At 31.0% G+C, this 12,872-nt stretch overlaps 1 protein-coding gene across 2 annotated transcripts; it reads left to right on the top strand.

Annotated features, from left to right (window-relative positions):
• The first annotated feature begins 494 nt into the window (after positions 1–494).
• LOC124932481 (phosphatidylinositol/phosphatidylcholine transfer protein SFH3-like) lies at positions 495–5,370 on the top strand. 2 transcript variants are annotated; one of them, XM_047473117.1, is made up of 14 exons: positions 495–795; positions 1,227–1,327; positions 1,435–1,687; positions 1,860–1,959; positions 2,047–2,313; positions 2,472–2,549; positions 2,981–3,082; positions 3,476–3,525; positions 3,655–3,754; positions 3,829–3,918; positions 3,987–4,115; positions 4,205–4,316; positions 4,390–4,769; positions 5,122–5,370. In XM_047473117.1, exons 2-14 carry the CDS (start codon positions 1,282–1,284, stop codon positions 5,212–5,214), a joined length of 1,800 nt encoding a protein of 599 aa, XP_047329073.1. In that variant the 5' UTR covers positions 495–795; positions 1,227–1,281; the 3' UTR covers positions 5,215–5,370. The 2 variants fall into 2 exon arrangements, with proteins under 2 accessions (XP_047329073.1, XP_047329074.1); XM_047473118.1 differs by having other exon boundaries at positions 497–521.
• The last annotated feature ends 7,502 nt before the right edge of the window (positions 5,371–12,872 follow it).

Genomic DNA, 12,872 nt, shown 5'->3' with positions numbered 1-12,872 from the left:
ACTTTAGTATATCTTATTTGACCTTATTTACAAATTAATTTTTCATATATTACTAATTATTCATCCGTATTAAAATTTTTGGCATAAGAAAATTATATCAGTATGATACCAAAAATAACATTATCAATCATACTAAATATTTGTGATATACTGAGATATTTGTACGATATTGATATTATAACGTCTATCCAAAAAAAAAAAAAAAAAATTAGTCGGAGAGAAATAATATATATGTTTGAGAGTTAATCTTCAAATCGGTTCATAACACGAAATAAACTTAATAAGGTTATAGATAAAAAAAAATTAAAGTTTTAAATTTGTCCCAAAAAGAAAGAAAAATGAATTTACTCGTATTGCATTAATTTAATTCCAAAAATAAAAATTAAAGTTAATTATAATTTTATAAATATGAAAAACTAATCCCAATACCTTAACCATGATATTATATATGGAAAATATGGATAATTTAATTTCTTATTGAATTGAGTGCGAAGCAGGAGATAATTTTGCCGCGGAAACGGGTATGAATTTCTGACGGAGTGGCTTGCATCTCTCAGTTTCTCTTTCATCAAAATCTGTATGTTGAAACAAATCTTCTCTGAAGATCGATCGAGATTATAGTAATCCTGGTCAGATTGCTATCGTGTTCGCTGTATCCAGGCCGAATTTCTTTAGTATTTCAGGCCGGATTCAGGCTCAGAATTTCCTCAATATATAAAAACTCTTTCCATTCCTTCCCTCTCTCTCTCTCTCTCTCTCTCTCTATCTCTCTTAGTCCGAGACATCTTTTGCTTGGTAATTTGCTCTCTTCATCGATTGATCGATTGATCGATTGGTTTCACTGATGATGATTATCCTTTTTCATTCCTTGATTGTTGTAAATGTTTATATTCATTTGAATTATTCCGCGATTTACGATTCTAATGCTTGTATTCTGTCCGCAATTGGAAAAAAAAAAAAAAAAAAACTAAATTCCTGATCACAAGATTTTGATATTCTTAATTTCGCGATTGTCCTTGTGATCGCAATTCGAATTGAGCTTCGTGATCTCCATTGATTGATTTGTGATGACGTGAATTCGATTGGATTATATGAAGTTTATCAAACCCTAGATGTTTTTTTTTTCTCTTCTCTGTATTCATCAGGCCTTAATTTGATATGAGCTAGAAATTTAGTTTATAATGGCAAGAACAATTAGCTAATAAGTTATTATTTTTTTACTGTAGATATCATTGCCTTATCTCTAAGCGTCCATTCTCATATTGGGCGAACAATTCAGCAATGAGTATCATTATGTCCGGACCTCTTGAGAGGCCGCCTAAACTCGGTATGTTTTATCTTCAATACTTGATAATCTGTTCTTAGTTCATGATTCAGTTTCCTATTTTGCTTTCACTACTGAAAATTGTGTTTACTCAATGGATGTGTATGTAGGACTAGAGAAATCAGACATGAGTACATCAGAAGATGAGAAGAAGAAATCACTTGGGTCTCTCAAGAAAAAGGCATTGAATGCCTCAGCCAGATTTAGGCGTTCTGTGACAAAGAGGAGCAAGAGACAGAGCAGAGTTACATTTGAAATGGAGCTTGATACGGAAGAATTGCAAGCTGTGGATGCATTTAGACAAACTCTTATTTTGGAAGAACTTCTTCCAGCAAAGCATGATGACTATCATATGATGCTTAGGTTATTCGATATTCTCTTTCATTTTTCAAATAATCATAGTTTTTCATTTCCATGTGCATTGCCTCCATGTTTTGATGGTTAATTGGCTAGATTTGAAACCAAACCAAACAAAACAAAACAGAATTCCAGTATGTTGTATCACCACTTTGATAATATTCTTTCTGTTGATCAGATTTTTGAAGGCGAGGAAATTTGACGTGGAGAAAGCAAAACAAATGTGGGCAGATATGCTCAAATGGAGGAAGGACTTTGGCTCTGATACAATCATGAAGGTATTTTCTGAAAATATACCCATTCCAAATGCATCACACTATTTTATTGTTTACTAAATATCTTTGCGAATCATTTGTTCTTTGTAGGATTTTAAGTTTGAAGAAAAAGATGAGATTCTACAATACTACCCTCATGGACACCACGGAGTTGACAAAGATGGAAGGCCTGTTTATATTGAACAACTGGGAAAAGTTGACGCAACCAAGCTTCTTCAAGTCACATCCTTGGATCGTTATGTGAAATATCATGTACAAGAATTTGAGAGGACATTTTCTGTCAAGTTCCCTGCTTGTTCAGCTGCTTCCAAAAGACACATTGATCAAAGCACAACTATTCTGGATGTTCAAGGAGTGGTAGGTTTGAAAATCTCAAAAAAAATCATTTTCTTTTTGAACAAAGTTCATTTCATTAAAATGAAAAACAAAGTAAGACTTATATTTTTCTTTTACTTGGCGAAGGCGTGAATTTATTAATATCTTTGTATTTCTGGTTAATCTGCTTTTGTGTTTAGGGGCTGAAACATTTCAATAAGACTGCTAGAGAACTCATCCAGTGCCTTCAAAAAATTGATGGTGACAATTACCCTGAGGTACATGATTTCAACCTCTAATACCTGCATATTGATTCCATTCAGGCTATGTTTGGTGAAAGCTGAATTCGAATTGGAATTGGAGTAGGGGTCCAATTCCAATTTTGTTGGTTGCTTAAGGACTTAAATGGAACTGAAATTCTCGTGGAAATAAAATGGGTATAATTTGTGTATGTACAATTCCCCTATAAAATCTCCAAATTTCAGTTCTAGTATAATATTCACACATGATTCAAGCCAAGGCCATTCTTCCAACTATAGGCAGTTAAAAGAGAATAATTTACAATGTCAATTCTTATAGAATTATACAACTCTAATTTCAATTTCACTCATCGAAACATAGTCAAACAATTTATATTTTTAACAAAGTTCATTCTGCCCAACAACTTTTTATAGATGAAACTGTTACTGATATTTTTGTTACTTTTCAGACCTTGTGCCGCATGTACATCATTAATGCAGGTTCTGGATTTAGGCTTCTGTGGAGCACAGTGAAGTCCTTCTTGGATCCCAAGACAACTGCAAAGATTCAGGTATCTCATGATAAAGATAATGCTGATCTTGTTAACTGAATTGAAGCTTTCTTCCAAAATAAAAAAGGAATAGTTACCCCTCTAGAGCAACAAAACAAAACAAAAAAACTAACTATTGATTGTCTCATCTACTATATTGAAAATGTCCCAATATGAGACATTCTCTCCTAATATAAATGATGAAAAAGAGGTAAAGAACAACCATTCTATTCCAATCCTATTTAACTTGGGTTGTTTCTTTAGATTGTTCACACAAATAACATATAATGGTCATTGTGAATCCTTTACGACTGATCCTATCAAATGTCAACACTTGTTTCCTAATTGTTGACCATTCAAAAGAAAAGATAGTTTTGTTTATGAAGCTTGATGCATCTATGGTTTCATTCACAGGTGCTTGGCAACAAATATCAGAGCAAACTGCTTGAAATTATTGATGCTAGGTACTCTTTAATATATTACTAAATCAAATCTAGAAAAAACTAGATGTATTGTCTCTTCTATGACAGTGTTTGATATTCAAGACAGTTCTTGCTTTAGATTATCATGGTTTTATTTTATGTCTTTTGCAGTGAGCTTCCTGAGTTCTTGGGTGGTAAGTGCACTTGTGCTGACAAAGGTGGGTGTATGCGATCTGATAAAGGTCCATGGAATGATCCAGAGATACTTAAGGTATAATCTCTTTTATTATCATTTCAATTTCCCAGAAGATGTTTTCTTTATTATTTTTTTCATTCTTTTTTCAGAAGATAAATAATGACGATGCTAAATATTCCACCAAGATCTGTATCCCAGACATGGACAATTGTTCTAAGACTGAAAGGAGTAATTCAAAGGTACAATTGTCCTAGATATTAATTTCAGGAATTTATTTAACAACTGTGATGCTAATTATCAAAAATAGGCTGCCAAGAGAAGCGACTCCTTTCGATCAGGAAGATTTTCCAATGGGGAAAATATGCAATCAATCCTCCCTAACAGGATTCCAAGAGAGCAAATTGTACATCCATTGCTCTCTCCGGTCCATGAAGAAGTAAGCTATCATAACATATATTGAGTTCTACCTAATCTTTAATCAATTGAAAACACTTTTTTTAATATACCTTATGCAAATGAGTGCAGTTTGGCTCTGGATTTCCTGATAGCTTCAACACTCCAATGGTTGACAAAGCTGTGGATGCAAGCTGGCCTAAAAAGAATGAACAAAATGAGAAATTTAATAACATTTCTAAAGGTAACATTGATAATAAAAGCCTATTAATGATATATATGTTTGATTGACTCGAGTTTTGGAATTATGTCTACAGCTGATTGTTATAATCCAGTAAAACCGTATCAAGCCGGAGGACTAAGCAACCAACTAATTGGTGGTGTAATGACAGTTGTAGTTGGAGTTTTTGCGATGGTCCGTATGAGTCGCAATATACCCAAAAGGCTAACTGATTCAAGTTTCTATTCAAACTCAGTATTTGGCGTCGAATCAAATGAAGTCAAGCAGCAGCCACAAGAAAATGCTATCTCTCAGGCTGAATATTTTACTGCGTTAAAGAGGATGGCTGAATTGGAGGAAAAAGTTACTGTTCTTAACAACAAACCGGCTATTATGCCACCTGAAAAAGAGGCTATTTTAACTGCTGCTTTGACCCGGGTTGATGCCTTAGAACATGAGCTTTCCGCTACCAAAAAGGCAAGTATCTTCCCTCTCACTTGTTTACCTTATTTTTTAAAATTAAGCCCATCAATGCCGTTAAAATTGGGTTATTTTAAGACTTTTCAAACTTAATAGTACTAGAGTTGATCAAATGACTAGAGTGTTGAATTTTAAGAGTTTATGTCTCAGTTGGATTCTCAGTTAAATCACAATGATTGAGTCTTGAAAACAAAAGTTTAAGGACATATTAATCATATAGGGTAGATTAAGTGAAAATAGTCTTGTCTTATAGACTAAAAGTCTAAGTTCGATTAGTGTAGGTCGTGTTGACCTACTAAAAAAAGAGTTTTAGAACACGGTTAATAATTCAATCCTATTTATTGTGCAGGCACTTGAAGACGCACTTGTTAAGCAAGAAGAACTGTTGGCATTTGTTGAGAAAAAGATGAAGAAAAAGAAGAAGAGATTTTTCATTTGCTAAATTCCTGGAGATATATATATATATACAAATATATAATAAAACATCATTTGACAGATTGCAGGAACAGATAAATCCTGGGTAAGAACCATTATTACATAAGCAAAGTGGTGCTTTGTAGATGGTATATTTATTATTAATAATTGTTTATTATCTTGATTTCTCTTTTTATTTGTGATTAGTCATTTGTTAATATTTTTTTTTTATTTTTGGGAAAAATTTGACACCGTTTATATGCTCTGTTGATGAGTTTTGGTGTGTAATTAAAGCCTTTGTGTGTTGGGCAAGATTTATGGAAAAATATTCATGATTGTGGAACTATATAAACTACTTTACTACTGTTATTGTTGAGATAGATGACTTTAATCTATAGAGATATTTGATCATCTTTATTATTGATTCTTCTCAAATGTTTTTTGAAGGACTATGCTGAATGATTTCAATTTTCGATGTCATCTTCTTTATAACATATTTATTTTCTCTTTTTTTTCAATGAAATTATTTCTGTTAAAACAATCTGAGTTAAATTTCTACTCAAACTCTTAAGTTTGAAAAAGATTGACTCAAGTAACAAAATTTGTCTAGCATAGAGTTTGATCCTAATTAAAATCTATTCATCTTAAATTGAGGATCATCACTCTAGGTAGGAGCTTGTTTATCTGAGTTTTTAGGGGTTTTTTTTTAAAGAATTTTACCTAAAATTTATCTATCATTTAATCCCCCTTGATTGTTAGTGTGGGAATTAAGTAGAAAAATCGATCGGCCAAATATAATAAAGGGGATCGAAGTTTGAATTTTGAAAAGCAGACTCGAGAGAATTGGAGGATGCCATATTGGCCGAAATTACCTTTTATTAACCTTTTATTGTGGGAATTTTAGATGTTTTTAGAGGAAGCGTGATATATAATTTGATATATAATTATATTTTTTTTATTATTATTCTTGTTTGCTAGTGCTTCAGAAGTTGAATACCGTCAATATTTTTATATTTGTATGTGTGTAAATCAATTCATGCGGAGAAATCGACTCGATAACGAATAACTTTATTTCTACGTTCCCCTCGAATCCCAAGTAGGATGATAAATTAAAATGGTAAATTATGCTCAAGTTGGTTTCTAAGAATGTCGAATAAATGACTGCGCCGAGAGACAAACTCAAAAAGCACATCTCTAAGATCGTCAGTCTAGACTCGTAGAATTTTTAAGATTCGCCACCTAATTTACTCTTTAAGAAATTAGAAAAAAAATTTAAAAATTTATTTTAAGATTCGGTGATTAGGAATCCAGGTATTTGGAGTTTTGAAGGTGTAGCTGGGGCACATATTGTTTTTTCTGGCTTGTGCTTCTTGTATATTGTGATTTAGAAATTTTTTCTGATGAACGTACAGAAAAACCTTCTTTTGATTTGCCCAAGATCTTTGGAATTCATTTATTTCTATCGGGGTAGCTTGCTTTGGTTTTGGAGTTATATGTGAGAAAGAGTTTCAGCGTTATAACTCACACGTAATACGAAACAATTGACATTTTTTTAATGTGAATAATTATTACACTTTATTTTAAAATTCAAATATAAACATATATCTAAGTCAAGTAACATCTTTCTAAGAGATCATGCCCAATTTGTTCATAAACATAGGTGTAGGGTATCCATGATATTTAGAAAAGACTATAAAATTAAAACTTGAGGTGTAATACATGTTCAAAATCTGAATATTAATGCATAAGAGTGTTGAATAAATGATATAGAATTATTTTGATAATTTTTCTCATAATTGTTTGGAGTTGTATAACTTAAGTTATGAACTTTTTAAAGTTTAGAAAAATTGAGAGAATATCCCAATCGATTCTTAACATTGTGAAAATGTTTAATTAAATTTAGAAAATTATTTTAAACCATTTTATATAAGTTTTTAGGATTTTTAGAAAATTATTTAAAGCATTTAAAATAGAAAGTGACTTAAAACAATTTAAATGGCAAACAAACATGTCCTTAAGTCGGATTTGGAAAGAGGTTCGAGAATGTTTCGAACGAGATCCATGACTTTTAGGTAGGGAGTGAGCATATCTTGGGTTGACACAAACCCCATTCCTAACCCAAACCCAAAATACATTGATTTGAAAATCGTTTTGTTCATTAACCCGTTTTTTTGACAAATTTCGGTTCGACCGGTCTAACCGAATTTTAATTAATTTATTTTTTAATTAAATTTACAAATGAACTGTACAACTTCTTCATTAGTTTGAAGAAATATTTAGGGCTAATTAGGTTTTCATCAAACTGAAACACAAATATGGAATCTAACTCCGCCTGTACTCTCAAATTTAACATGGTTTTAAAATATTTCTTAATCGATGTCGAGTCGAAAGACAATAAGTCTCAAGTCTCAACATAGATTAAATCACTTTGAAACTCAATGGTAGCGAAACAGAACCCAAAATCTTCTTCGAAGATTCAATTCTTTTAAAACCAACGGTAGCGAAACGGAACCCAAAATCTTCTTCGAAGATTCAATTCTTTTAAAACCAACGGTAGCGAAATGGAACCCAAAAGCTTCTATGTACAAAACCCTCCACGAGATGTATAAACCTCAACCTTCGGGTTGAGTTTAATTTGGGTTGGGTTTACCCAACTTACCCAAATTATATAAATTTAATTTAATTCTCTTTTAATAATCTATTATAAACTAACTATCTTTCAACTTCAATATATATTTTTTGATTTTTACTACGTAAATTTTCATTCCAATCGAATACGTTTAACACGTTTTTAACATAGTTAATATGTTTAACACGTTTAACACATTTTGACATGTTTAACACGTTTAACACATTTTTGACATGTTTAGCACATTTAACACATTTTCACACGTTTAATACGTTTTTCATATTTTTGGCACGTTTAACACGTTTTTGACATTTTAAATACGTTTAACATATTTTGACAAATTTAACACATTTTCATGTTTTTGACACGTTTAACACATTTTTGACATGTTTAACACATTTAACACGCTTTTCACATGTTTAACATATTTTTCACATTTTTGACATGTTTAACATGTTTTTTCACATGTTTAATATGTTTTTTTATACGTTTTACACATTTTTAGCAGGTTTAAAACGTTTTGACATATTTTGTCACGTTTAACACATTTTTCACATTTTTGGCACGTTTTTCATGCTTCTAGTATGTTTAACACGTTTTTGACATTCTAACACGTTTAACATATTTTGGCACAAATAACACGTTTTTGGCACGTTTAACACATTTTGATAATTTTTAACATGTTTTTGACACGTTTTGGCACGTTTGTCACATTTTTGGCACATTTATTTTTTACTCCGTCTAATATGTCTTTGACATTATTATATGATTTTTTGATTCATTTAACATAATTTTGATTTATTTGAAGTTTTTTTATATTTTAATTACTAAATTAGTTGAAGAAATAATATGTGAGATTAATACAAATTATTTAAATAATATTTAAATCATTCATACTAAATAAAGTCTTGAATATGGTAAACTCTGTTAATTTTCAGAAATAAATTAATTTATTAAACGTACCGAAAATATTAAATGTGTCGCAAGTGTGTTAAACGGGCCAAAACGTATTAAACATGTCAAAATATGTTAACTATGCCAAAACGTGTTAAACATACTAAAACGTGTTAAACGTGTCAAAAACGTGAAAAACATGAAAAATGTGTTAAAACGTGTTAAACATGTAAAAAAAGTGTTAAATGTGCCAAAAACATGAAAAATATTTTAAATGTGTGAAAAATATGTTACACGTGTCAAAAATGTGTTAAACATACCAAAAACATGAAAAATGTGTTAGATGTGTGAAAAACGTGTTAAACATGTCAAAAACGTGAAAAATGTGTTAAACGTGTTAAATGTGCCAAAAACGTGAAAAACATGTTAAACATGCCAAAAATGTAAAAAAAAACGTATTAAACGTGTCAAAAACATGAAAAATATGTTAAACATGTCAAAAATGTGTTAAAAATGCCAAAAATGTGTCAAAAACATGAAAATGTGTTAAATATGCCAAAAACGTGAAAAACGTGTTAAACATGTCAAAAACGTGAAAATGTGTTAAATGTACCAAAAATGTGAAAAACATGTTAAACATGTGAAAAATGTGTGAAACGTGTTTAAATCGTGTTAAACGTACAAAAAATATGTTAAGAATGTTAAAAACGTGTTAAACGTGTCAAAACGTGTTAAACGTGCTAAAACATATTAAACGTGCCAAAACGTGTGAAATGAATTAAAACAAGTTACATACTTATTAAAACTAAAAACGTATTAAGTGAGTCAAAAACATGTTAAATGATTCAAATATTTGTTAAATGAGTTAAAAACGTGTTGAATAAGTCAAAAACGTATTAAATTATGTGAAACAAATTAAATAACTGTTAAATGAATCAAACTATGTTAACCGGGATAAAAACGTATTAAATATTAAACGAGTAAAAAAATATAATAAATATGTTATAAACTAAAATTTAGTTTGGGTTACTCAACCCATACCCAACCCATATTATTCATTAATATGGGTTGGATAATGGGTTGACCAAATTTAATTTGGGTTGAATATGGGTTGAGTAATATGGTTGGGTTTACCCATTTGCACACCCCTAGCTTTATGAGGTCCAAAATCTAATGCTAGAGGGACAGGAGGTCTTGAGGATGAATCCCTCAACGCTCATTTTAATTTGTTTTCTTCAACGCATGCGTCTAACTTTAGTTTCTCGATCGGATGCTAAGTGTGGCTATATTTATTTGGTTGTGAACAACGCATGGTTGAATTCTTTGGTCGCGAAACGCATTTCTCGGTCGCGACTTCCCTACATCTTCTTCTTTAAAAGGTCCAGCGATGGAAGCTTCAAATAGAAATGGTAATTTTTTTAGAGTTAAACAAATCCTGAATCGTGAATTGGATTCGTCTCTTAGTGTCCTAGGGAACTCATCTACATCGGCCTTATGCCATTAATCACTTTCGGTGACTATCCATGGATTTCAAACAGAAACATGAAAAACGTCAACATGTCGTCGATTTTTTTTGTGAATTTTGATTTAATTCAACAAATCAAAAAACAAGAGTATCAGGTTGTTCGTTAAGCAATTTAGAACGCAACACAACTGGTCTTACACAATTTTAAACACATTTAGGTCATTAGAAACACCTGAAATTGACATTAAGAGTTTTGTCCATAATTATTATGAAATCTTGAGCGAACACATTTAGGATTGAAGGCTCGGGACCGATCACAAATGACATTTAGGACATTTTGGGATATCTCTCGTTATTTTTATTAGAATCTATACCGAATAGTTGAAACCCTATGAGAGCAACAATTAGTAACTCTATTGGAAATATAAAATTGAAATTTATTGAAGTCATAGATCGTATTATTGCTGAAGAGGTTTGTAAAATTGATTATAGTAAAACGTTCAAAGGTTCTGCTCTAAATGTTGAAAATAGAGATAGAAGTAATTATATAAATTTTAATCAAGGTAAATGCAGATATATGTCGAGGAACATGAGGAGTCAATCCAAGTGTAGGCATATATTTGATTGCTAGAATTGTGGTAAGTATGGTCATTTGAAGAAGAACTGTAAAGCAACGAAGACAAACGACGATGATAAAAATGATGCAGCCAATGTAGTTATATAAACTATCACTGATGCATGCTTTTATTAATTGATAGCCCAATAGAATCATGAGTTTTAAACTCGGGAGCGTCTTTCCACACCACTACTGATAAAGAATTAATAGAGAACTAAATGACTAGAAACTGTGAAAAAGTTTATCTCACTCATGGTGAACCACTGGATATTACGGGCATGTAGGACATTAAATTAAAGATGACTAACAGTAATGTTTAAAAATTTAATAAGGTGAGACACATTTTAGGTTTAATGTGCAATTTGATTTATGTTACACAATTTGATGATGAAGGTTATAATTTCAATTGTGGAAACGGTGCGTGGAAGGTAACTAAATGATCCATAGTTATTGATCGTGGTCACAAAATTGGAATGTTATACATGACATCAACATGTAGAGACACAATTGCTACTGTTGTTGACGACTTGAAGACCACTGAGATATGTCATTATAGGTTACGCCATATGAGCAAAAATTTAATGATGAGAATTATTTAGAAGAATTTCAGAAACATTTAAAAAAGATATATAACCAAATACTTTGAAGTATTCCACTGTAGATTTTAACCACTTCAAACTTCTTATGGTGTTATATTTTTTACCATGAATGTTGGACTTCTATTCAAAACATAGACAACCCAATTGATAGCTTCTGGACAGAAGATTTTTGAAAATTTTCTACTTGAAAGTGTAATTCGTACCATGTTCATAATCATTTGATTCTTCCTTTCAACAACTCCATTTTGTTGTGAAGTATAAACTGAAATAGGTTGCTTCTTTATTCAATGATCTTGACAAAAATTTACAAACTCATAAGATGTGAATTCTCCTCCACGATTAGTTCTAAGACACTTGAGTTTCATTTCAGTTTCCTTTTTAACTCGATGCTTAAAATTTTTAAAAACCTTGAAAGCCTCTGATTTTCCATAAAAAAACACACTCAAATTTTTCTACTAAAATCATCAATGAAAGTAATCAAATACATTTTGTTTCTATTTGATGTATGATTGATATGACCACACATATCACTATGTACTAATTAAAAGTACTAGTTTTGCTCTCCATTTGCTCACTTTAGGGAATAAATTATTTTACTATTTGCCTATCAAACAATATTCACACAAACCTGAAAGGGCTTAAAACTTTGGAATTCCCTTCACCATGTCAAATTGTTGAAGAGTTTTTTATTCACTAATACTCAGATAACCATACATTTGATGCAACAACCAAGTTTGACTTTTTATAAATAAGAAATATGTCTATTCTTTCTCTATCTTTTGAGAATGAATAATGAAGTCCTATTTGTTGCCATTTAAGTTGTCATAATTATTCCTTTTTTCGGAATGAATCTTGAACTTTCCATCTTGAAGAAAAACTATCAAATATTTTTCTAGTAATTGGCCTACATTAAGTAGATTACTTTTAGACTAGGATAATAGAAAACATCTTAAATGGTCTGCATAGTCCCTTCCACAATGATCCGTACATCTCCTTTGCCCTAAGCCTCCAAACTTCTATCATCTCCAAATCTGATGGTTGTAAGAATGTTTTCATTGAGTTTACAAAACATTTCCTTTTTTCCACAAATGTGATTGTTATAGCTAGAGTCAATAAACCATGATTCTTCTTTATCACTCACATTGTTTTCTTTATATGTCATTAATAGAACATATTCACTAGTTTCAGTAAACTGTGTTTAATCTCACCTTCTTTAGTTGGACACTCATAAGAAGAGTGTCCAAGTTTGTGGTAATTGTAACACTCAATAGTATATTTATCAAATGATTGTCTCCCTCAATCTCTACCTCTTCCTCTATAGCACCATTTCTTCGATCTCTTCCTCTTCCTTGATCAACATATGTAGCTTTTAGAGCATGTTCTTATTCAAAAACATGTCCATTCATCCTCTACTAATTAACCAACAAATTGTTTTGTAACATACCAATTGATAGAGTATCAACATACAACATAATCAAATCTA

Source organism: Impatiens glandulifera, chromosome 3 (assembly GCF_907164915.1).
Source record: "Impatiens glandulifera chromosome 3, dImpGla2.1, whole genome shotgun sequence".
NCBI classification, from domain to species: Eukaryota; Viridiplantae; Streptophyta; class Magnoliopsida; order Ericales; family Balsaminaceae; genus Impatiens; species Impatiens glandulifera.
The sequence above is the reverse complement of the archived record's forward strand: the minus strand, read 5'-3'. Positions and strand labels throughout refer to the sequence as shown.